The sequence below is a fragment of the Notolabrus celidotus genome, chromosome 21, assembly GCF_009762535.1.
Source record: "Notolabrus celidotus isolate fNotCel1 chromosome 21, fNotCel1.pri, whole genome shotgun sequence".
Taxonomy (NCBI): Eukaryota; Metazoa; Chordata; class Actinopteri; order Labriformes; family Labridae; genus Notolabrus; species Notolabrus celidotus.
The window spans coordinates 24753928-24780948 of NC_048292.1; the positions used below are offsets into that span (position 1 = coordinate 24753928).

The 27021-nt window shown below is 38.9% G+C and overlaps 1 protein-coding gene across 2 annotated transcripts; it reads left to right on the forward strand.

The window, feature by feature from the left end:
• The first annotated feature begins 4195 nt into the window (after window positions 1-4195).
• Window positions 4196-24385, forward strand: pik3cg (phosphatidylinositol-4,5-bisphosphate 3-kinase, catalytic subunit gamma). Of its 2 annotated transcripts, none has more exons than XM_034673570.1 (24): window positions 4196-4456; window positions 7132-7351; window positions 7454-7625; window positions 7713-7975; window positions 8092-8178; window positions 8271-8371; window positions 8508-8677; window positions 9991-10178; window positions 10908-11015; window positions 11094-11181; window positions 12492-12915; window positions 12997-13095; window positions 13182-13317; window positions 17302-17367; window positions 17486-17629; window positions 17928-18009; window positions 19317-19420; window positions 19584-19730; window positions 19810-19900; window positions 19980-20110; window positions 21186-21297; window positions 21888-22045; window positions 22209-22290; window positions 22576-24385. In XM_034673570.1, exons 2-24 carry the CDS (start codon window positions 7139-7141, stop codon window positions 22773-22775), a joined length of 3366 nt encoding a protein of 1121 aa, XP_034529461.1. In that variant the 5' UTR covers window positions 4196-4456; window positions 7132-7138; the 3' UTR covers window positions 22776-24385. The 2 variants fall into 2 exon arrangements, with proteins under 2 accessions (XP_034529461.1, XP_034529462.1); XM_034673571.1 differs by having other exon boundaries at window positions 7136-7351.
• The last annotated feature ends 2636 nt before the right edge of the window (window positions 24386-27021 follow it).

Genomic DNA, 27021 nt, shown 5'->3' on the forward strand with positions numbered 1-27021 from the left:
TTCAGTACTTTAACTCAAGTAATAATCTGACTGAACAACTTTCCCTTGTATTGGAGTAATATTTGACCAGGAGGATCTATACTTTGACTTAAGTAATGTATATGTACATTGTCCACCACTGCTTATAACTCAATCTGCATTATATGTAAATGCTGCCATTGAAATGTATTGTAGCCAGGCAGATATAAATAGTGGGTGAACTGAGACTTAGCATTTGGAATTTTTTCCACAAGCAGTCACCAACATATATGCACACACATATACAGAAACTTAATCCTTCACTGAGCTGTAATGTATAGGCTAAAAATGGTTGGGGTGACATAAGGAGACACAGAGTAATATAGGGTAATGGCTGCCATTCCCTAATAACAACTGAGCTCCTCTGTATATTCAACAGTTCGCTATTTAATGTCCTGTTGTGAATAAAAAAACATACATAATAATAAAAAATCAGCTACAGCCGTGTGAGCATGATGAGAACATGTTGAAGTCTTATCTATTTCACAATACTGCGTCATGTGACTCCCCTTGTTTATAAACTTTGGGATCCTGCACGCATGCGCATAAAAAGCCCATTCATTCTATAAGAGACGGAAAGCGATAATACCTTCATATTTAGTGTTTCAAAACGAGTCAAAAGAAACACAGTGAGCATTCCGAGTGAACATACTGTGGTGTTCTCATTACTGCTGCTGGTAGAGACTGAGTCAGGCCTCAGAGGACTTTAAACGAGGAAGCGTCATTGTGTTGAAACAAAGTACCGTCTGAATGGTGAAGTTCCGTCGACGACAGAACATGTAGCTCCTGTATTTACACGAATGAGCGATGATAACAGGATTCAGGGAGTTAAAGTGAGATTAAGCCTCCATATGAGAATGGAAGAGGCGTTGTGTTGCGCAAAGGCAATTACAACAAAACAACTGTTCGCCAACGTCAACAATGAAGCTTTACTGAGAGAGCTGCGAAACTGCTTTTACAGCACAAAACTAACACTGTCAGCTACACATTGTTACTCCAGCACCAAGAACAGAGGGAAATCATTCAAAACATGGAGTAAAATCTCACATTCAACGCTTTAAAAGACAGAAATTCTTTCAATGAACTTTCGTTAACTCACCAAAACAGTCGCCTTGTACGGGAATGAGGGCTGGTGTAAACACTTTCATCCGAGCGATCCTATTGGCTGAACCACCTGTCAATCAAAGCTGTCTCTCGTTTTCATTGGTCAGCTTGGTCTAGACTTGTTCTCTTTATGTTCATCGCCACAACAATAAACATTGGGTGGGTCAAAGTTATGAAAGAGGGCTGAACATAATGTTTAGTGATAAAAAGAAACTAGTCATCTTTATGTTTTCTGCTTCACACTGCGATCATTTATTTTCAAATATTGTGACGTTATTTTAATCACGGAAATAAGAATGTAAAGACAATATATTTTACAGTGTCGCAAGATATTCACAGTAATTTAGCACAGGGGTTCCCAAAGTGTGGGTCGGGACCCCCTGGGGAGTCGCAAGACAAAAATGGGGGTTTTTCCATGAATGGTTTTTTTTTAAGTTATCTAAAATAGTACATTCTACCCCTTATAGTAAAAAATATCGACAAAAATGGTAGCCAAACTTAAAATAAAACCTTGAAAATAGAAATGTAATGAGTTTTCTGCGTTTCTTTTTGCCAGATGACTCCTGAGTTTAGGGTTAGTGAACAGTTAAGTATCAAAAGCATCAGTAGCAGTAGGTTAATTCATAACGGCACAGGAAACACAGACACGTGCTCATATAGGTAGGGTCATTTTCTGCAGACCAGCTAAATGAAGCCACATTAAATCACTTTGAGTGACAGTGGGGGTCACAAGTCTTTGGCACCTATATTTTGGGGGTCGCAGGCTGAAAAGATTAGGAACCCCTGATTTAGCACAATGTGAGTAAAAACTAAAATTGAATGTAGTAATTTAAATGTAACCTCAAAGTAGGCTTACAAAGATTAAAAGCATGTTAAGATTGTAATGTTGTGTGATACCATATGACTGACTCTAAACAAGCATTATAAAAATAGTGTGATGCAGTGTTTGACACATGCTAGAATGTAAGAATATTTTATAATTAAAGCACAGTTGACACATTGCCTCCAGCATTATTATCTTACATCCAGCGGAACTAGTTAAACAGGAAGTTTCAGGAAAGTTAATCTCAAAAATCAGAGAGAAAAGGTTCCTTCATTGAGTTTCAGGTAGTAGGCCATATATCTGATTATGGCTTTGCTTGGTTGAATAAGATATAACATTACTAATATCCTCACATTCAACCAGAGATTGAGCAGCCCAAAACTTCACTCAGGTTTAAAATGATGTAGCTTTACGGTAAAACAAGCCTATTAATTAACAACAACAATAAACAAATCAAAATAGTGCAAAGCTTCAGTCTCATTTGCTGTCTTATCAAAAAGTTACTATTAGTGATTATCGGTGTCTACTGCCATCTGGTGGTCAATATGAAGAATTACAACAATGCAAGATGAATCAAGTTAAACATGATCATATGAAAACGTTTCTGGAATGTACCTTTAATATAAATCAATGCGAAATATATTTTGATAGTTCTTAATAACACAAAACTTTTACAGAAGCCATAACCTGACGTACATGTACATTTCATTTACAGGAACCAAGGAATGTCCTTGTATTTACCTCCAGGATGAGAACTTAATTTCACTGGTTTCTTGTGTCTCAAATTATTATCTTGGGCATTTCAGTATAATGAACTGCTTTTTGTATGTCAGAGAATTCATCTTATTGTCCTCCTGAGGTCACATAGCTTAATGCTTGTGAAAACAATTGTCCCTGCAATTATAAGCTTTGTCATGTCAATTAAACAGAATGAAGTGGTGGAACAATAGACCAGTAAATTGTTGTTGAGAGGTTTTTCAAGGATAAATAAATAAAATAATTAAATAAAAATAAATGAATATAAATGGTAAATAAAGGTGTAGAGTAAATAAAAGCATTAAAAGGACAATAAAAGAGGATTCAGAGTAAGAGGACGACATCACATCAGGGAAATTAGAAAAAGTGTTCAGGATAAATTAGGAACATTAAAATAATAAATGAAAAAAAATTTAAAACAATAAATAATCAAATACAATTTAAAACAATTTATTAGTTGGATAAAAATCAAAATTAAGAATAAAGTAGAAGTAAAAGCGGTTAGAAACATAAAATCATGTCTGTAGAAATGGGTTTTAAGAAGAGATTTAAAGAATGGATGCTGTCTCTAAATACACTGTTACTGCTTAGTGATGAACAGTAATTGAATAGATTACCAGCAGCTGTACAGTGTATGACAGTTTTTAAAGGCGACATATCACGCTTTTTTCATCAATATATATTGGTCTAAGAGGTCCCCAAAACATGTCTTTAAAGTTTATGCTCAAAAAAAACACTTTGAAATCAGATTTTGGTCTGCCTGAAGAACCCTCTTCTTCAGCCCTCCTCAGAACAGTCTGTTTTACCTCTGACCACGCCCCCTCAGGAAGTGGATGTGCCCTCGGCTCTCCTGCACGTTGATCTAATGTTTACATGTTGGCTGAATATACACGGCTGCTCACAGATAACGTTACTTCAACCCTCTGAATCTGATCCAGAATCTGATCCTGACGGAGAGGCGCCTGTAGCAGGACTTTTCTGAACGATTGGTCACAGATTTAGTGTTTCTTGTTGTTTATTTGTCAGTATGTCGACGTGTGTCTTGGTACACAGCTACAGCTACGACGTGTAGCTATGTGGCTATGCTAACTAGCGCTAGCACTTATCCATGAAAAGTAAAAATCATCCACTAGATCTTCAAATCTGCAGACGTGGGGAGTAAAACTGACCTATGTGTTTATTAAAACAACCTACAACTAGCATGCCTCCCTCCTAAACTCCTTGTTGACACACATGTGTGCAGGTAATGAAAAACGGAGGAGGGGTTGAGTTGTATTTTATACAGTCTATGGGCTGAACAAGCTCCGAGCTCTGACTCCGTTACAGACCGGATATTGTTGTGACATAACAAAAACATGGAAGTCTGAAAGGCTCGTTTCACACACATTTGCAGAAAGGTGGAGAAATCAGAACGAGAATTTTTTTCATTCTCGGGGGGTTTGTAGACATGCCAGGGAAACATATTTCAGGTAGAGAACCATTAAAAAGTCGATTTTGCATGATATGTCACCTTTAATGCACACAGTTCATAGAGCAGCTTTATTTTGAAAAGCATAACCGGAAGTGTAGTTCTAATTAGGTGTTGTGAAAGTTAGTAGCTTGACATCCTTCCTGAACACAACCACAGCATTTCCTTAATTCAGACTGAGTGTAAGCTTCAGTAACTTTCCTCCTCTGCTGTTTGTCTCTTCATGTAGCATAAATGCCGAAACAGTCGCCCAGAGACTCGGGTAACCTTGCTGTCTGCGTTCATTGGTGAGTCATAATAACACTTTATATATGATATAAATAATCAAAGTGACGCCTCTCCCTCTGATTATTATTATTAAGGCAGCTGTACCGTTACATTCCCTCAGACAGACAGTTCAGCTTTCTCTGAAAAGTGTCCCTGTGTCCTCTCAGAGGTCTCAGCCTGTTGTAAATGCTGACAAGGAACTAATGGAGTTAATGACAGAGTGAGGTAAACAGCACACTGTTTCTTTGTGGTGTTATATTTCCATCCATACTGAGTCGAGTTTTGCTTCCTGCTTTGTAAACTTCCTGCTGATGTGAGAGAAGCAGAAGAGAGACTGAGGCCATGAAATCCTGTGACCTCAGATGCATTTTACTAAGACCATGAGTTTGTTCTTGAAATATATATCTGATCCCTGAAGATCCCTTTGTTTACTTTCTTGTCAAGGCAAAAAAAAAAAAAAATTCATAAAATAATTCACCACTGAATCAAATGAATGACTTCTCAAATGAAATAGATCAAAAGACGTAAACAGAAATACTTGATCCGGATCAGACTACAGTGCAGTGATGATTTTAAGGTACTACAACTGAATCAAAGGAAATACAATTTTAGCAGAAACAGATTCTAAAGACAGCAAAGTGTCACAAAGTGGTTGATATGTACCTGTAAAAGTTTCTATGGTCCTCACAGCAGCTTTATTTCCTATATTCTAAACTATCACAGTATTCCTGTTGTTTACTATGAGGCAGTAGTTCTTTTAGTGGTGAAATGATGGTGGGAAAGATAAATAAAAGCCAAAAGGCTGTTTTTTGTGAAGCACTTTGGGCTGCATGTTTGTATGGAAGGTACTGTATAAATAAAGTTGAGTTGAGTTGAGTTGAGTTGTTCGACTGGCTAGATCATGGGTTCCCAAAGTGTGGGTGGGGACCCCCTGGGGGGGTTGCGAGACACTATTTGGGGGTCACGAGATGTCTTCCAGAATGTTTTTTTTTTTAGGTAATTTAAAATGGGATGTTTTACCCATCATTGTAAAAAATATCTACAAAAATAGTAGTTCAATTTGAAACAAAACATTGCAAATACAACTTTTTCATTAGGTTTCTGCCTTTCTTTGTTGCCAGATGACTCCTTAAGGTTAAAGTTATTTACTAATTAGTTGGGATGTAAGGATATACCACAAGACGATAAAAAAAATCAATACAAATAAGGGTGAATTACAATCGATTCAATATAATTTGTATCTGGATATTATTTTTAAACAGTAGAAGGCGCTTGTTATACTCCGCTTGTTCAACATCATGAAGTCTCTTGCGCTGCTCTCTCGTCACTCACTGAGTGGAGGTGTTTTAAATTTAAAGCATGTTTCAGAATCAGCTGACTGAAGGTGTTGCTCACAGCGGAGACGCTCAGCTGGGGGCTGCAGCTGAGTGACAGGTCTCCACGAGAGCTTTTTTTCTCCACTGCTGGACTGATTCTGACTTGGTTGCGCTCCCGGCTGACTCCTGACCACGTTTAAATGCTTATTTTCCACAATAAGAACGAGTAGTCAGAAACCTGGACACTGAGAGTCTGAAGTATGATCCTGTTCAGTTGTCCTGTTGCAGTAAATCCACATGTTGTAGTCTGAGTCTTCACTCTATGACCATGCGTCCACAGAGATTATCTATAAGCCTGCTCCTCATGTTGATATTCAATGTGTTAACATTTTGAACAAATCAATATGATCTGTATCTGTTTAATACCATCAGTAATATACACTGTGTCATGAAGGAAAATTTGATTCAGGGGAAAAAACGCATCAGGCATTATTTTTGACATGGAAAACTTTTAGGTTTTTTTTAATGATTAAATGATGATTAATCGTTAACATTTCCAAAAATCGATCAAGAAGAATACTTGAAATTTACATCCCTAATTTAAAGAGTCTTACCTTATTTGTTTTAATATTTAACACTTTCATTTGAGTATCGTTCACTTTCTATTTCTCTATAATTGTTCTGAAATTTTCCAAGAAGTTATTTTTCTACAGTGATTTTAGTTTTTTTGCAAGGTGCTGAAAAAAAGTGTGCAGTGGTTTTATTTGAGTTACAACACACCTTAAAAATGAAAAAGGATGACTTTGTTTACACATAAATATAAGAGAACAATATATATTGCAACTGTCCATATCTTAGAATTGAAATGAAATAATAGTTATTTAAATTTTGAGTTCAATCCAGTTTTCTTGAAAATTGATGTATCATGAACCAAAAATCAGGATTCAAGTCGAATCGTGGGTTGAGTGTATCCTTACATTCCTACTAATTAGTTAACAAAAGCATCAGTAGCAGACGGTTGATGCACAGGAAACCGCCACCTGTCATGTAGGTTGCTAATTTTCTGCAGACCAGCTGTATGAAGTATGAAGCAACATTTAAACACTTGGAGGGACAGCGGGGATGGCGAGTCTTTTGCACCTTTATTTTGGGGGTCCTAAACTGAAAAGTTTGGGAACCCCTGGGCTCGATGATAAGAGACACATGAATTACCATAAATCAATTCTCATCTGACTGCCCCTCTGAACAGAAACCTTGTGACTGAAAGTGATGAAAGTAAATTTCATATATTTTATTTTATAGGCCTCTAAAGCTGTAAACATGTTCATGGCATTAGCGTGTTCCCTCCGTGTGTCTCTTCGTCTCTGGTTCCTTTCAAGCTAGGCGATGGACAGGGAGCAGATCCAGGTGAGCGACGAAGAGCCCGAAGTTGTACGAGAAGAGACCCGGAGAAGGAGAAGAAAGAAAGCCATCAGCTCGTCCTCTTGCTGCTCCATGGATCAGATCAGTGTGGAGTTTGTTTTACCCAGTGTGGTGCGAGGAGGGAGCAGCCATGACACTCTGCTGCTGGACGTGGCCGGAAACTGGACGGTGGAACAGGTCTCTTGATGTGATGATGAGGGTTTATTTTCTACGGGTGATGAAATGTCTTTTCAGAAGTTGATACAGCGTGGTGAGCTGACTGTGTCATTTGTCTGCCAGGTGAAAGCTCAGGTGTGGTTGAAGGCGGTGACTCTGAACCTCTGTCCTGACTTCTACCAGCGCTTATCTCCTGACCACTGCATCCTGCTCTACCAGAAGAAGGGCAACTTGTGTGAGATCTATGACAAGCACCAGGTCTTCCAGACGCTGGACTGCATCCGCTACTGGAGGGGTATGAACCTGTGACAGCATGTGGAGGCAAAGACTTCTCTTGTTATCCCATCATGTCAATCTAAACTTCTCTGTTGTGTCTTTAAAGCACTGAAGAAAGACGTGGGTCGGATCCAGCTTGTCCCGCGGCCTCAGCCCTCAGACCAGTCCCTGCATTACCAGCGCTACCTCAACTACCTGATTGGCTACGACGTGACTGATGTCAGTAACGTGCATGATGATGAGCTGGAGTTCACCCGCAGGAAGCTGCTTACGCCCCGACGTATCGAGCTGTCTGACCGAGACCCCAAACTCTACTCCATGGACCCCTGGGTGACCCGCAAACCGCTGCCTGAGCACATCCTCAGCAAGGTGCGTCCTTGCATGATTACAGTTTCGTAATATAAGATAGACAAACTTTACTTTCCAGTATTCACTGACCGCCATGTTTCTTTATGACTTCAGTTTGTGTATTTGTCTTGGTTCAGGTCGGTAACAGTCACATCCTGGTGGTGATCCACATCAGCACGGTCAGCCAGACCATCAAAGTCTCCATCGATGACACCCCGCCACAGGTAGACCAGTGTAGTGATGAGCGTTACGTCCTGTGTTCCCATCTTTCTGTTGTGTTGGTTTAACATTTCTGACAATGTCCCATCTTGTCCAGGTGTTGGTGAACTTTTTCACCAAAATAGCCAATAAGAGAGTTTTGCTGGGCATACCCGACAACATGTGTGAGGAGGACTTTGTTCTACGTGTGTGTGGAAGGTACGGCATGTCAAGAGCACATCCTGAATGAAACTTTGATCTCTGGACTTCGATGACATTTGCATAGAAAGTAAATGTGCGTCATAGAGGAGAGTTTCATTTCTGTCTAAAGTGACCTTTCAGTGTGTGCACACAGGGAGGAGTATCTGTACGGTGACAGGCCACTGCAGAACTTCAACTGGATCCGTCAGTGTCAGAAGAACGGGGAGGAGATTCACCTGGTTCTGGAGAAGCCACCTGATCCTGACTTGGATCAGGTCCAGAAGGAGGATTGGGCTCAGGTGGATGATTGCACTGGAGTGGCAGGTAAGCAGTTCTGATATAATCAATCAATCAATCAATCAATCAATCAATCAATCAATCAATAGCACCTTATATATAAATCAAATGCAGTTGCTGTAAAGTGAAAACAAGAAAGAAGCAGAAATGAAATGATGGCAAGACATATTAAAAAATAAAAATTGATTTTAAAATAGAGACTAATGCACACCCACAACAATAAAAGATGTGTAATTAAAATAGATTAAAGCATCACATTAATATTAAGAATAGAAATAGTTCAAATAAATAGATTTTAAAAAAGGGTTAAAAAAGAGCTGAAATAATATTAAGGCTGAACATATCAATAAAACTTAGTAGATAAATAAAAAACAAAAACAAATAAACAGTTAAAATGAATGAAATAATAAAACAACATTAAAATCAATAAAATAGTAAAAAGTAAGTAATAAAATTGTTGAACCCTACATAAAAGCCAGACTGAATAAATACGTTTTTAGTTTACGTTTGAAAGTCTCAATATCTCTGTCAGCGCCTCTCAGATCCTCCGGCAGGCTGTTCCATTGTCTCGGTGTGTAGTGGCTGAAAGCAGCGTCACCAAATGTTTTTGTTGAGGAACAACTGAAAGAGAGGAGCCGGAGGATCTGAGAGACCTTCCTGGTTTATACACTAAAAACATCTCTGATATGTAGTCTGGTGCGAGGCCATGCAGCGCCTTAAAAACTAGGCAGCCAATGTAAAGTTTTTAAAACAGGTGTAATGTGTGCTCTCCTTCTGGTCTTTGTTTAAACTCTTGCCGTTGCATTTTGTATTAATTGCAGTTTGTTTATTGTGTTCTTTGGAGGACCAGTAAGGAGAGCATTGCAGTAGTCTAGCCTGCTGGTAATAAAAGCGTGCATCAGTCTCTCTGTGTTGCTCAGAGAGAGAAATGGCCTCACTCTAGAAATGTTCTTTAAATGATAAAAAGCTGTTTTTGTGATAAAACGAACATGTGGTTTAAAATTAAAATCAGAATCAAATAAAACACCTAGGTTTCTCGCTTCTTGGCTGGGATTAAGTCCATGAACATTTAGTGTGGAGGCCAGTTTCTCACAAGTACGTCTGTTTTGTCCTGGTTGAGCTGTAAAACATTTTGAGACATCCAGGCCTTAAAATCGAAATTGCAGTTAAAAAGTGAGTCAATTGGCCCAGTGAAATCCGGAGACACGGCCACATAGAGCTGAGTGTCATCAGCAGTTTGTTGTGTTTGTGTGTGTGTTGATTTTACCGTCCTGATGCATACAAACACAGTCCTACTTATGGATATGACTTAACGATCCACATCCTCTTCTCCCTGTCAGGGACCCACGAGCAGCTGACCATCGATGAGAAGGACCACGAGCGAGTGTTCACCATCTCGATGTGGGACTGTAACAGGAAGTTCAGAGTGAAGGTGCTGGGTATCGACATCCCGTCTCTCCCCAAAATCCCAGAGTTCATTGTCTTCATAGAGGCCAGCATCTTCCACGGCCAGCAGCTTCTCGCTCAGGTAAATCTAAACTTCTGCAAACATGAACAGTGTAATGATGGAGGCTGTGATCTACACCAGCAACAAACCGCTCATTATGGCTACTCTCTCTTATTCTATTACTGCATGCAGTGTGACTGATTTACAGTTACAATTATGAAATGTTCTTAATCTGTAGCACACATAAATGTTTCATGAATAATTAAACCAAAAGATGTTTTTTTCTGATGCTCCAAAATAAAAGCCCCAGCCTTTTCCAGTTGAATGCTTTTATTTTGAAGGAGCAGCAGTAAGAAATGTTCAGTTTGCAGTAGTATCACACAGCTCTCAAGTTAAAGAGGATTTCTATTGAAGATAAAAATGATCAAAGCACCTTCTTACCCCACTTCGAAAGGTAGTTTTTCTTAGAAAATTAACATTTTACAGATATGAAAGAAACTCTGAAGAGTTACCATTTTTTGGGGTTTACTGGTTTACATAACCTTCCAGATTAGGCTGCAGAGTAACAAGCATTTGTAAATACTCAAAGAAATAACATCACACTAAGCAGAAGTAGAAAAAGGAGACGTTGTAAAAACATTTCTATAAAGAGTTCCAAGGGTTAAATAGATGCATCAGTTTAGAAAGAGAGTAAAAACTACCTCTGTTGTGTTTGGGCTTCAAAAACAACAATCAAGTTAGTTCAAACCTGGTTATGTTCTAAACACATGGATAGTATTACTCAGATGATGGCGTTCTTTTCTCTCCCAGGAGAGGAGCTCCTCTAAAACCTTCAACGAGGAGGTGCTGTGGAACTGCTGGCTGGAGTTTAACATCAAGATCAAAGACCTGCCTAAAGGAGCACGTCTCAACCTGCAGGTAAACATGTCAGTCTAACTCCACAGTGGTCATCTGTTCATGACTCAGATCACAACGTGTCCCTGTTCTCTTAACCAGGTGGTTTGTGGGAAGCAGCCTCAGACGCCAAACTCCAAGGGAGGCTCGGCCTACCAGGACAACACAGCAGGGACAGGCAGCCATGATGGTGAGGTCTGCTGATACTCAGGGCCCTACAGTCAGCTTAGATAGACTGAGGTGTCTGAGGCTCAGTGGTGGGGTTGTTAATCCGTCCAGCTCCTACAAAGTGCTCTTGAGAAAGACACTGAACCCCCCTTGCTCCCAGAGGCATGGCCAACAGCATGTGAATGTGTATGAATGGAGTTAGTTAGCACTGATGGGCACTTAGCATAGCAGCCTCTTTCATCATTGTGGGAATGTGGCTCATAGTGCAAAGAGCTGTGAGTGGTCTCAAGACTAGAAAGGTGCTATAAGAGTGCAGTCCATTTACCATGAACCGTTTTACCTCTAAAACAAGGAGGTATGTGGTCACCTTGTTGTCAGCCATTGCTTTGTAGACCTTATGTTCCAGATTTTGGGCAAAGCCATCTTATGACTATAGTTATATGATGATACTATTGCTATAATTCTGTCCCAGACGACAGTATTCAAAGTTTACCATATTATCATATTTTGTTAGAATGCAGGTTTGAGGCACTTCTTATAAATAAATCCCACTGTATTATGTGGATCGTCATTACAACAATCAATCAATCATCAGACTTTATTTATAAAGTGCTTTTAATACAATGACATTGTAACACAAAGTGCTGTACATAAAAACAATTTAAAAGAGAATCAATTTAGAAAAAGAAAGATGTATATGAAATAAAAAGACCCCCCTTCCTAATCCCAACCCGAGTCCTGACCCCAAACCCACCCAACAATCCTAACGTTAGGAACACAAAATATGCAACAATAAAAATAATAACAAATAAAATAAATAAATAAATGAAAAAAAAAAAAGAAGTTGCTGAACTAACTGAGGAAACACTCTCATGGTATCTTCATGAGGAAACACTGGAGGTAACATAAGATGATAAAAACTCAACAAAAATAAAATACATTTCTTAGATAATAAAACACAAAATATTAAACCATTAAAAGAAAATAAGATTCTATACTTAAAATAAATAAAGAATGACTAACATCTGAACTAGATAATACATAAATAAATAGATAGATAGATAGATAGATAGATAGATAGATAGATAGATAGATAGATAGATAGATAGATAGATAGATAGATAGATAGATAGATAGATAGATAGATAGATAGATAGATAAATAAAAAGTCACTAAAATTTGAACTAGATAATAGATGAATAAATAAATAAAGTAAGGTGAAATAAAACTGTTATAAGAATAAAACTCAGTTAAAAGCGAGACTAAAAAGGTAGGTCTTGAGTTTGCTTTTAATAATGAGTGCTTGAATCTGTCCTTCCTCCCATGTTTCAGGAAAGACAAAGAATCGTCTCCTCTACTACGTCAACCTCCTCCTGATCGACCACCGCTCTCTGCTCCGTCAAGGCGAGTTCATCCTCAACATGTGGAAGATGCCGGAGAAAGGCGACGAGAGCAGCAGCAGCATCAACGCCGACAAGCTCACCTCAGCCACCAACCCGGACAAAGCCTCCAGCATGGCCATCGCCATTTTACTGGACAAGTACTGCTACCCAGTGGTGCTGCCCAAGAGTCGCGATGTGGGCCGGGACGTGAGCGGTGAGGAGGCTGAGGGTGGAGAGCGGGGTCAGAGAGAGATGCCCAACCACCTGAAGAAACAGTTTGCAGCTATCGTGGCTACTGACCCTCTTCACCCACTGAGCCCTGAGGACAAAGAGCTGCTGTGGCACTTCAGACATGAGTGTATGCGTGACCCCAGGTACTCAGCTTACAGATTTATAATAAATCTCCTTTCCTTTATTGCTGGATATTTAATTCAGACTCTTAATGATGTCTTCAGGGCCTATCCAAAGCTCCTGGGCTCGGTCAGGTGGGGAAAACAGGAGGACGTTCTGGCGACACACCGTCTGTTGGAGCGCAGCAGTGCATGGGACAGCAGGTGAAAAGGCTGTCACAATACCACTTTACGTATCAGGTGGTAGGTTTCACCATCCTCTTACCTGTCCTCATTTGGTTCCTGTTCAGTGGTCTGGATGTGGGTCTGGCCATGCAGCTGCTGGACTGTCATTACTCAGACGCTCAGGTTCGCACCATGGCTGTCAGGAAGCTGGAGACTCTGGAGGATGATGATGTTCTGAGATACCTTCTGCAGCTTGTACAGGTGATCCATATCTTTTTTTTTTCCTTTCCTTTCAGAGGTGACACAGTAAGTCAGTAAAAAACACTAAAAAAACTATCAAAAATTAAGGTTCTACCTACAAGACATGTGAAATATGATGTGATGTTCAGGGGAAAACTCTATCATAACATATGAAGAAATGCTAATTGGTTAAACAGAAACACTCCAAGTCTAAATCAGCTTCATTTCATCAGTATGCATGTAAGTAAAGTCCAAAGTGATCAGCAGGAGCAACAGTCAACTACAATCTGTTGAAGTTTAAGCTTGAAAGTTGTGAGTGGAGTCAAAGTTGAGAGTTTGAGGGTGTTTTGTAAGATATTCCAGTCGTTAGCTGCTGCAAAATGAAAGGAATTACGTCCGAAAACAGTAGAAGTACTGAGGATGATGAGCTTGATGAATTCACTGGACCTAGTGCGATATGAGGCTTTGGCAACGTGAAGAAGAGAGGACAGGTAGGGAGGTGTCATGCCCAGGATTGACTTGTATACAAAATGAAGCCAGTGGTGAAGCCGCCGGGTATGAAGGAAGGGCCACCTCACCAATTTATAGGGATCACAGTGGTGAGTGTGGAAGGGTGCATTAGTGGCAAAGCGGATAGCTGAAGGATAAAGAGTGTCCAGTTTCTTGAGTGCGGTACTTGAGGCCATTTTGTAAATGATGTCACCATAATCCAGAATCGGGAGTATTGTCATCATGACGAGGATGTGTTTGGCAGCATGAGTGAAGGAGGCTTTATTGTAGAAAAGGAAAGCTAGTCTGGCTTTGATTTTGGACTGAAGGTTGTTAATGTGTGATGAAGGACAGAGATGAATCCAGCCAGAAGCCTAGATATTTATAGGATTTGACAAACTCCACAGGGGAGCCATCTGTACAGCTGATCGTGGGGGGGCTGGATACAACATGCCTCCTGTCAAAGATGATGCATTTAGTCTTACTGATGTTAAGGCGGAGGTGGAGGCTATGAAAGGACTGCGCAACAGAAATAAGGCTGGGCTGAAGGATGGACGCTGCAGAGTGGAGTGAAGGGCCAGCTGAGTATATGATGGTATCATCGGCATATAAATGGATCTGAGAACTGCCAGTAGCTTTAGCAACCTCATTCATGTAGATGGAAAATAGTTAATCAGAAACACTTCAAGTCTAAATTAGCTTCATTTCAACTTGCTATGGCATTAAATTCTATTTACATGTTGTTGCATCAAGAAGGTTAAACCACTGAAAGGACACTTATATACCAACCTTTCTGCTTAACAGTTCTTTTAATATTCAATTATAAAAGTCTGACATGTTGGGAAACACCCTTATTCATTTTCTTACCACGATCAGTGCTCTCATGTCTACAGGCTGAGTATGAGCTCGCTTAGTTTAGTTCAGCGTAACACAATAAGTGTAAGACGTAGCATGCCTGGCTATGTTTGCATTTGACTGTTATCCAGCAGAGATGTTACCAGTCCTAGACAAATAATACTGCATGTTAATCACTTCTGCACCACTACCCCAGGCTAACTTTGTGTAAGTCATTGTGTTAAGCTAAGCTAAGCTCAATATGGCTGAATATTTAGCACACAGACGGAAAAGTGATTTCAAACTTTTATCTAACTCTAAGTAAAAATGAGACATGACTGCAGTACCTGTAAGGATGTATTTTTTACACTGAGTTGGGATATTGCTCTCTTCCTTTTTCTCTGCAAACTCATAATCCGTTGAACAAAAGCCTACAGTACCTCATTTGTAATATTTTAAATAACTACACAAACAAATATATGATTAATACCTCTGTCAATTACTTTTAGCCCTTTTCCAGTGTGCTACTGATATCTGCAGTGGGATAACTGAACACACATCATCCCTTCCTTTATCACTTCTTACAAAACTCACAGTAATCAAACCTCTGTAACTTCATCAGATCACACAGTCCTCACAGTGCAGGAAGTCAAAGCTTCTTTCTTCCAGCTGATTCACAGATACACTATTTCACGACATCTCGAAAGGAGGCAGCCCAGCAGAGGCTCTCTGCATGTTTGTTTTCTGATGTGTCTCCATGGCTGACTCTGTGGTGAGCTTTGCATGCCATGGACGTGATGAGATATCAGCTGAGGCCAACAAAGAGCCCTTTGGTCTGATAGGAAAATGATTCATAACTTTACAGTACGCAGCTGTCTCTTTATCTTGTGAACTTCAGTGATGTGTGGAGGGTCACTTTTCAAATGTATTCTAACATATGTACAGAACACTCCTGACTGTAGTGTTGGATACAATGATTCAGATCCCCTCTAAAAGAATTAATATTTATTTAATGCAACTACAACAGTCAGATGTTTGAATGCAAAGTTTACCAAAATGCAACAAAACGTCAGAGATGTCTAAAAAATCTAGCGGACAGAAACTGGATGCCATCTGTTTGCTTGTGACAGCCTAACTACATGCACAATCTTCATTTTTAATATAATATTAACAAGTGAATTTATTGAAATTGACCCTGTGAGTTCCATAGCTTATCTTCCCAACCATGAAAGATGCACAAACTTTTGTTTGAGGCTGTACACACATTTTATTGTTGAAGGGTTGAGCATTTTAACATGGGAGATTACTCTCTTTTAGAGCCTGCCTCAAGTGGCCATTTGAGGAACTGCAGTTTTTGGAACTTGGGAGTGTCTTGTTTACTGTCTCACAACTTCTGCTGGGTTTGAAGTTAGTGTCAGATCCTCTAAATTACAAGAAAGAGATCCATCAGATGATTTCAAAGAAAAATAGCAATTTCATTTCTAGTCCATACCTAGAAAAGCGTTTTATGCACCTGCATTCATAGATACTGTGGTTGGCAAACTTTAAGTGAGCTGATTTTGTTCTCCAGATGAGGTAAAAAAAATGGGATTTTCTTTATAATCCACATAATCCCGCTGCACTGCTATTTGTGTAGCCCCTACTTCAGTTTTTAAACTTCAGACCTGTTGGATCACACAGAGCATTGTCCTCACTCACTGCTGCTATCCAGTTTGTTTGTCTCCTCTCACTGTAACCTCTGAACTCAGTCTGTTGAAGGAACTCGTAATGTTTCTGTTTATAATGGTTGTCTGTCCCTGAGGCCCAGACATGATTTTATGTACTTTATTACAGCAGCAAACATTCAGAGCTTGTTTTGGTTTTTTCTTGATCGTTGCTTTGTTCACATTGGCTGGAGGTTTCCATACATCGCTCTACAGCACCACTCAGTGGTCAAAATAAAGAACAGTGTTTCATTTTTACATTTTAGATTGATCAAAAAGAAATAATAAAGAACCTTCTTGTGTTTTGAAAAACTGGCTTATTTTCAGCTTGCACTGTCTGGTCTGGATTGCACTCAAAGGGGTTTTAATGGAGTTGTAAATTAGAACCAAAATATTTTCCCATGTGTGTGTGGACCATAGACTGTAGAGATAATGGATGTAGTATCTGTGGCGTCACCCATCTGTTCCTGAGTGCTGTTTTGGCGTCAGCCATATTGGTAATGCTGAACTCAACCAAAGAGGTAAAGAGGCGGGGTTTGAGCCTCCTAGCCAACAGCTCTGTGTTCCCGCCTGTCAGTCAAGTCAGTCATGTCCTTATTTGGGCAAAAACTCGTAATCTTAATATCTCCTGAACCGTCACGTTTGATAAAAATTCAACCCCCCGTACAGTGTGTGCTGATAAGAAAATTAGCTACGTAGAGCCAAGATGTTTTGAACCAGACTGTAAACATGTTTATTTCTGCTGCAAAGATCGTCTTTTTTGAATGGGTTTGTATGTGGTTTCCAGTGTTTCTGCAGTCAGCCTCAAGCTGATGCTCGATGAACTGCAGTTTATAACACTTCCGCATGGGCTTCATATATTGAGACCGGAGGTTGCTGCTTGGTGTGCACTAAAAAACCTGAAAACATTGTCGTATTGAAAGCTTACACTAGAAATAACCTACATGATCTTGTCTTCGTGTGTTGCTTTGTCCTGCAGGCGGTGAAGTTTGAGCCGTACCACGACAGCGCTCTGGTCAGGTTCCTGCTGAAGAGAGCTCTGAGGGTGAGCAGGTCCAACTTCTGAATCTCATTCCTGCACTTTCTACTTCCCAGCTTTATAACAAGAGTCCTTTTAAGTGAATCTTTTTTATTTGTTTGTGATTTTTGTTTCTCCTCCACAGAGTAAACGTATCGGTCATTTTCTCTTCTGGTTCCTGCGAAGTGAGATCGCTCAGTCCATGCATTATCAGCAGAGGTATGCTGTCCTGCTGGAGGCCTACCTCAGAGGCTGTGGTGAGGACATGCTGCAGGACTTCAGGAAACAGGTCTCTACACAGCTCCTTATATAAAACAGTGTGTGTAGATGAAAGAGATGGTGTTGTAAAAGGTCCTAGAAATGAAGTTTATTGTGATTATGATACATTTGTCTGTATCATAATCGGATATCAGGTTACCTTGACATTATTTTGATAGACAAAGTTGGACTCTTTTTGGTCAGCTATTTTTGGTTTGACTCTAAAAAGAGGGAGACATGATGTAAGCTGTAGTGATCTTGAAGTTCTGGTTTGCAGTCCATGCTCTTCTTCTCTTTCACTAACTCTATGATGAATTGATTCTCTCCAGGTGGAGATGACTGAGGCTCTGCAGAAAGTCACCCGTGAGATGAAGGCAACATCTGCTGACAAGTATGACATCACTATACAAGGTGAGACAGAAAGTAGACATAGACAACAACAGACATTAACATAACAGAAGAGAGAACACTTAGAGATAATATTCAGGGGAATCAGGGCAAACAGGGTCACCTTGTGTTTGTGGGATGTTAGATGTTAGTGAATGTATTATATCTTTATGAGTGTTGGTGTGTGTTTGTGTGATAAATAATAACAATAATAATAATAATAATGATTATAATAGTAATAATGATAACAATTATAATGATAATAGTAATAATAATAACTACAACATCAACAATAATAATAATAATGATGATTATAATAGTAATTATGATAATAGCTACAATAAAAATAATAACAATAGTAATAATTATAACTAAAACAACAATAATAATAATTATAATAGTAATAATGATAATAACTACAATAACAATAATACTATTAATGGTAGTAATAATAATAATTATGCTAATCACTACAATAACAGTAATAATATTAATGATAGTAATAATAATAATAGTAATAGTAATAATGATAATAACTACAATACCAATAATAATAACAATAATAGTAATGATAATACTAATAATAATTATTATTATTATAATAATAATACAATTAATAACACAAATAACAGTAATAATAATAATGATAACAATAGCAACAACAACAACAACAACAACAATAATAATAATAATAATAATTTCAGGCACGATTTCTGATAAGGTAAAAGGGTAGAGAGGGCATTAAAGTAATAGAATATACCCATATTAAGTTATTCAATGGTGAGCATCTTCATCATCATCATCATCCCTCTCAAGTTGGAGACAAAGTAATGATATATAATTACAATAATTAGCTGTGGTATTACTACAACAATTACGGTAGAGAAGGTGTCACCCCCAGGTGAGACTGAAAGTTCAGAAAGCAGTTCTTTTAAGTGGACAAGTTTAAATGAGATAATCTATTGATTCTTCTTGTTTGTTTCTGTATGAGTCACTCTGGTCTGCATGTGTGGTAGGGGATATATAAATACACGTTTTTAAACTTTATTCTAAATGAGCTTCATGAGTGGGATCTAAGGACACAGAAATGTAACACAGATTCAGTGGGAGTGTAAAACTAATTTTAACTACTGCTGCTGACACACATTACCAAACACTGTGGTCCATGTCAGACAGTGAGCTCTTTGTTTTGGTCTATGTCTGTGTTGTGCTTAAGGCCTAGTTTAGCAGAAAGAACACAATAAGAAGACAAACAGCCATATTTAATCCATCACAGTTCAAAGATTTAAAAATAGACTTAACCAGTGTTCTTTGTGTTGTTTGTTTGTCAGTGGTGTTTCAGTTGCGCCAGAAGTTGGAGATTCTGCAGTCATCGGGTCTGCCAGAGAGTTTCAGAGTCCCGTATGATCCAGGACTCAGAGCTGGAGCCCTGCTGGTGAGGACAAAGCAGACATACCTCAACCTTTATGTCCAGTAGAAATCCAAAAATACCATCCAAGTAGTTTAGAAGCAGGATGAACAGACATGAAAAGAGGATGTGAGCATGTAAGCACCTAAATAACTGAACTTTAAAGTCTTCTCTCTTCATGTGCGCTCAGATTGAGCAGTGTAAAGTCATGGCGTCCAAGAAGAAGCCACTCTGGCTGCAGTTTAAAAGAGCCGACCCCACCACTCTCTCCAAAGACCCCATCGGCATCATCTTCAAAGATGGAGACGACCTCAGACAGGATATGCTCATCCTGCAGGTGACACAGTGTCTAACACAGAGGTTCAAAGATGACTGAATAAGACTTCTTGAACTGAGTGTCCTCTTCTGTCCCTCAGATTCTGCTCATCATGGAGTCAATCTGGGAGACTGAGTCTTTGGATCTCTGTTTGTCACCCTACGGCTGCATCTCCACTGGAAACAGAATAGGTCAGACTCTGACAGATGAGCTGCATGTTACGGTCACTGTGGGATGTTTAACCCCCTCTTTGTTTTTGTGTAACTTCAGGTATGATTGAGATTGTGAAGGATGCCACCACCATCGCTAACATCCAGCAGAGTGTTGTCGGGAGCACTGGAGCTTTCAAAGATGAAATCCTCTATCAGTGGCTGAGGGACAAGTGTGTCAGCGAGGACAAGGTACACATCGTGACCGGCCCAAGCATATCCATATAAAGTTGTGCCCATAAGTTTACATACCCTGACAGAATTTGTGATTTTCTTGGCCATTTTTAAGAAAATACGAATGATAAGAGAAAATCATTTTTTTCCCTCATGGTTAGTGGTTGGGTGAAGCCATTTTTTGTCAAACAAATGTGTGTACTCTTTTTATATCATAAAGACAACAGAAACTACCCAAGAAATCATACATTCTGCAAGGGTAGGTAAACTTATGAGCACAACTGTATCTTGTCCAAAAACATTTCATATCATCACACATCGGTTACTGTAACTCCTTGTACTTTGGAATCACTCAGTCCTCATTAACTCGCTTTCAAGTAGTCCAAAATGCAACTGCTAGGATTCTGACAAGGTCAAAAAAGAAAGACCACATAACCCCAATTCTTGCCTCCCTCCACTGGCTTCCGGTCAGTTACAGAATTCATTTTAAGATCCTTCTGTTTGTTTATAAAGCACTTCATGGTTTGGCCCCTACTTCCATCTCAGACCTCCTGTCTCCACATCACTCTGTCAGAGCACTCAGATCATCACACCAAAACTTCCTGTCTGTCCAGAGATCAAGGACAAAGAGCTGTGGGGACAAGGCCTTTCTCTATCTGTGCCACAAAACTGTGGAAGTCTCTTCCCCCCACCATTCCTGTTCGCCCCCTCTGTTGAGACTTTTAAAAGTCTTCTCAAAACTCACTTGTATTCATTAGCTTTTAACTGTCCCTAACCAAACTGGCTCAGATACTCACTGCACTGTTAATTGTTTTTCTTGTCATTACTGTTGTCATTATTACTTTGAATTTTTAATTTTTAATCATATTGCTCTCTTGCCACTCTTCTTTCCCTCTCTCTCCCTCTGTTTGTGTTGTTTTTAGTTCATTTTCTCTTTGTTTTCCTCATTTTCTGTTGTAAAGCACGTTGGATCAACAGTGTTGTGTGTAAAGTGCTATATAAATGAAATTGATTTGATTTGATTTGATTTGTTAGCATTAGCAACAAACTGATTCTAATATCTCTCCCAGTCATACAACTTTTCTCTGTGTAGTTCCAGCAGGCCGTGGAGAGGTTTCTCTACTCCTGTGGTGGATACTGTGTGGCGACCTATGTGCTGGGTATCGGGGATCGCCACAACGACAACATCATGATCACTGAGTCTGGTAAAGAAGTCTGATATCAGTTTTTTATGAAAGAGGGGGTATCATGCTTTGTCATGTGCAATGTTTCAAATGAATATGTTGTAGTGATTTATGTGTGAACGGCTCAAAACAGTCCGTTCTTAAAATACAGCAAGTCCTTCACGAGATCTTCACAGGACTTGCTGAAATGATGAGGTCATGATAATGATCTCCTAACAAGTTCATCTGTGCTGCTGGCACAATGGAACAGCTGGCAACAGGAAATGATCTGCTCATAGCTCCACCCCCAACAGGCCTCCAGAGGGCTAGCCAATCAGAGGAAAGGGGGTTTGTGAAGCTGAATTGAAGCATTTCAGGCAGAGGCTGAAATAAGAGTTTCTAAAACTCCACTGTGAGAAAAATAGGGATTTCCTGAAAGCTCTAAATCATGTTACGTTACAACAGAGGAACCAGAGGGACAGGATAAAGCCTGAAGAAAGCAGAATACCTCCTCTTTAATGTCATTTATTTCAAAATGAAGTATATTTCCTGAGTTTGTGTCTGCTGTCATTGACTCACTTGTAGCCTTACTGTGTAGACACAGAGGACTGATCTGCTTTGTGTCTCTACAGGAAACCTCTTCCACATCGACTTCGGTCACATCCTGGGGAACTACAAGAGTTTCATGGGCATCAGTAAGGAGTGGGTTCCCTTTGTGCTCACACCAGACTTCCTGTACGTCATGGGAACGTCAGGAAAGAAAAGTAGCCCCCACTTCCAGAAATTCCAGGTGCACAGAATGATTTCTTCATGCACACATGCTGCTGGCCGAGGGAGGCTTCTGTTGGGTCGGATGTGTTGGCAGCCTGTGTCTTTGTGCTTCACATGTTTTTTATTTATTTGAATAAGTACACAGTTTGTTTAAGGTTAAACTTCCTGTATCTTTGTCTCAGGATGTGTGTGTGAAAGCTTACCTGGCTCTGAGGCACCACACCAACCTGCTCATCATCCTCTTCTCTATGATGCTGATGACTGGTATGACTTCTGTTTTATAAAAGTTGTTTGTTTTGTGACATTTGAGAGCAGAACATTTTAAATATTCCTTTAATTTAGCATTTTTTTAGACGTTGTGCCATCTCCCACTTGACTCACATTCACACAATATATCCAGTAACATCCAGTAAGTCTTATTTGCTCACTTGTTGGACACTGGAAGTTTCTAGATAGAAAAATTGTTGAAAACACAAAATATATTTCTAAATACAGATCTAGGATCATACTTGTGCCTGGAAATTGAGATTCTTTGTCTTGGTCACTCAGGCATGCCCCAGCTGACCAGTAAGGAGGACATCGAGTACATCCGTGAGGCGCTGACTGTCGGCCGCAGCGAGGACGAGGCACAGCGCCACCTGCTGGACCAGATCGAGATCTGCAGGGAGAAAGGCTGGATGGTTCAGATCAACTGGTTTGTTCACTTGGTGCTGGGGATCAAACAGGGTGTGGAGAAACGGTCCACTTAAGACCAACTGTGCTCCTCCATCCTCACATTTTCTTCTTTTGTGCTCTTCCTGCTTTAAATTGTAAACCAGAGACTTTCAAGAAGGTTCCAACAAAATTCATGAAAGAAATAAGTGCCCAAGATAAAACTCTGAAAATACTGATTCTGTGTTTTAGGCCAGAGGAATTGAAAAGTAAACTTTGTGGGACACTTATCACATCAAAACATGTCATTTCAAAAGAGTACTGAGTTTGAAAGAGTGCCTGATGAGGACAAAGTGTTCATGTTTTTTGGCAATCATGTTTTTTTATTCAGGTTTCCATTTCCATTGCAATGCTAAGACCAAGTCAAACATACCAAGCTAAAAAAAAATTGAATTTCCATTTCTTTTTTAACATTTTTACAGATGCAATCTTATTTTCAGCTTCTTAACCAGTTAAACAGTTCATGATGAGTAGGAGACCGAGTGAGAAACATGTTTCTAAAGATAGATATGGATCAGTACACCCCCTCTTCATTCTTACATTAAGTTATAATTTCCTTCTTTTTTTAACCTGCCTCACTCAAGTCATTTCCTGCTGAGGAAACACATTTCCCCCACACTTCCTGCTCATGTGTGAGTTTAAAAATAGGGTACAGATAATGCTGTTTTTTGGGGAAATGTTTGCCTTTATTGGATAGAAGAGCTGAGAAGAGACAGGAAACATGGGGAGTAGAGAGTGGGGGAAAGACATGCAGCAAATGATCGCTGCAATGAGGACTATAGCCTCTGTTCATGGGGCAACACTGGTTGTTAAACTCACGATGAAGTTAAGCTGCACTGTCTCTGTCACAGGACGAGCTGTTGGACTGAAAGTCAAACAATCAGCCTGTTAAACAGAAAATATGAAATATTTAAACTAATTATTTTAATTTTATAATTTACAAGAAGTATTGAAGTAGCTGTTTTCTCCTTGCCTGAGGGTTTAATTGTTGAAGTAGAGTTGTGTTTACCATGAGAGTTTTATTCTTTATTTCAACAATGGTCTTTTTATTCGCACCTATATTTTCTACACAACCAAAAATACAGAGCTTATGAAGTTTAAAGTTTATAAATGAAAGCCAAAGATTATCATGCACATGCTGGTCAGTGCTGCTGTGTTTCTAATGGGATGTTCAAACATATATTATGACAACAAGGCTGTGTTGAACACCTGATCTTCTAGCCTCAATCACAGTGCTCTGTTAGTTCTCGACAGGAAGAAATAATAAATCATGGTCTGTTATCTCTCAAATTGGTATCCTGCTCTCCCTTTGGAGTTCAAACCTGCTTTAGCAACCTGCTCACTGTACATCATCCCTTACTGGATGTATGGTCTGTCAGGTTATGAAACAAAGGAGGATCAGAGTTATTAAAGTTTGTTTTAAAGTCAGAAGTCAAGCTAATATATGCACAAAATGATCAGTGTTTTTTAAAAAGCTTTTATTAAGATTTATAAGACAGATGTTGACGTTGTTGAAGTCCTTTTTTGACTGTAAGAATGATTTTATGAAATAATCATGGAGCTTAAATAACTTGAACATGTTGGCTTTTCTATGTAATGATATCAGACAATCAAATTATATAATATAAATACAAGCAATAATAAAGTGTTTCCTGTTTGTCTTTCATACTCTGTCTTTACCTCACATTCCCTGTCTCTTATAACAGGGGTTCCCAAAATGGGGGTCACAAGACACAAATGGGGGGTCGTGAGATGTCTTCCAGAATGTTTTTTTAACCTAAAAATAGTACATTTTACATATTACAGTGAAAAATATAGACAAAAATAGTAGTAAAACTTGAAATAAATAAATTTAATCTAAATAAAACCTAGAATGTAATGAGTTTTCTGCCTTTCTTTTTGCCAGATGACTCCTAAATTTAGGGTTAGTGAACAGTTAATTATCAAAAGCATCAGTAGGAGCAGGTTAATTAATAGAGGTAGGGCCATTTTCTTCAGACCAGCTAAATGAAGCCACATTAAATCACTTTGGGCTGAAAGGTTTGGGAACCCCTGTCTTATACCTCCATCATGCTCGTCTCTTAAAGTCCTGTGTCAGCTGGATGTGAAACATAATAATCTGATAATCTGAGGTGACTGCCTTCAGCCACAAGATGGGGCAACATCACAAGCCTTCTCCCAGAGTAACACGTCTCAAAACGTGAAACATTTGAGCATTCATATCCTTAGCCACCTTCTTCTACAGTATCCCATTCATTTCTTCATCCTGCTCCTCTTTCTCGTTCATATCCCGGGTATATTTCCACAGAAGGGAGTAGGTGGGAGTGAACAGCAGGAAGAATGAGTCTCTTACATGTCTCTGTGTTTTGTGTCAGTAAACTGCTGTGTTTGTTTTGATGTTTGGGATCTCGAGGTCTAACTGGATTAGTAAGATAAACCTCCTCATTTCCCTGAAGCCTCGGGTCCTTTTCTCTACTCTGCTGGATGGAAGCGTTTTACTGTTTCTGTTCAGGCTTTATGTGCTGGCTTCTTCAGGAAATGATCAGAGGGAATATATCAGAATTATGAATGGATAACAAAACCTTCATCTCTTTATCCCTTTATCTAATTGTTCTTATTGTTATAGAAGGACTTGTTATGTTCTCATGTATCATACCCCTGAGAGCTAACAGATCAAGTAAAACAAGCACAGGATCTTTAAAACCCTGTAACGCCAAGCGTAGCATGTCTGATATATCAGTTTTTGTGACCTCTACATCATGAGATATACTTTTTCAGAAAAAACCTGATGTATATAATCAGATATATGCAGTGCCCAGATAATCCACCAGGTGTGAGTAATTCATGTACCAGAAGGCCGTCACTTTAGACATCCAAAATGTCAGCTGTGGATCAGAGACCCACTCAAGGTTTTTCAGGGATATTTTTACCAATTTTGAAAAAGTTAGGAAGAACAAAACTTTCAAATTGCTCCTGAAACTTCAAGAGGAATAGTTACTGGATTGATGCAATATAAAACGAATTAATATTTCATTACTGAATTTATAGTCAAATCATGTTGAAAATACATTATGCATTCCATAAATCATTTGTCTTTTAATCATCTTTTATCCTTGGGGTCAATTTGACCCCAGCATTTTAAACCTCCAGAAACTGATTGTTACCCAGGTTTATGTGTCAGGTACTTTATTTTTCTTTATTGACTACCTAAATATAATTTGAATAAAATATATTTTAAGCATAAACATAATTTAAAGCATTCAGGAGGACTTTATTTGTAAAACAGAACATCAAACTTCTGCATGTTTTTGTCATGCTCTCATCGGCCCTGCCTTGTTTCTATGTTATCTTTTATACGTTAGCTCTAACCCGATGTTGTGTGAAATATCAATGTCTTCACATGAACCATTATTTTCCCGACCTATGACATGGGGAAATATCAAAGTTCTCGTGGGAAAGACATTTTCCCTCTCCCCAATGTTGTGTGAACTGGTCCCCACAGTACTACAGGTAGGGTTACGTTAGGTTAGAGCTCTAAAGCAGAGGGGAGGCTTTTTTAGGTTATAAAAACAATGTTATAGTGACCTCAATATCATCCAAAACAAATGTGTGTAAAATGTTGATATTTCTTATGTTTTATACAGCTCAAACAACCTGGGGTCAAATTGACCCCAAGGAACACCGATGGATAATTGTTTTTACAGGAGATTGTAACATATCAGCATTTAAATTTGACATTTTCCCAGTTGTCCCCATTAAATTAGGAAAAGTCATGAAATATGAAGCCAAAAAAATTATGTCTTACATTGATTGAGGTCCAATTGACCCCAAGGATAATAGGAAGGTTAAGAACATGTTTACATGACATAATTAGGTATATTTAGAGTAGAAATTGATATATTTATAACATATATTGTATTTTTATATATGCAACCGGCTGTATCATGATTGGTGACTGGTTGAATGTTACAATGTCTCTCTAGTAAATAATTGTCTTTTGCTCATTCATTTCCACTAAAAATTTAACAATTCAGAGAAGAAATATACAATAAATACGTTTTTTTTGGCTACAAAATATGTATGACGTTGTCGTGCAATATGGAAAAAAATAAGTTCTATGTTTGAAATTACTTTGGGAAAAAATTGAAGGAAACTCAAAGTTTAATAGGCTAAACATTTTGTTTTTAGATGTTTTAGTTTGTTTAAAAAAGAAGAAACTTTGAGCAAAAATGTACACCAGAATGCCTGATGTATCAATTACGATACAAATTCAAACTCGTATAT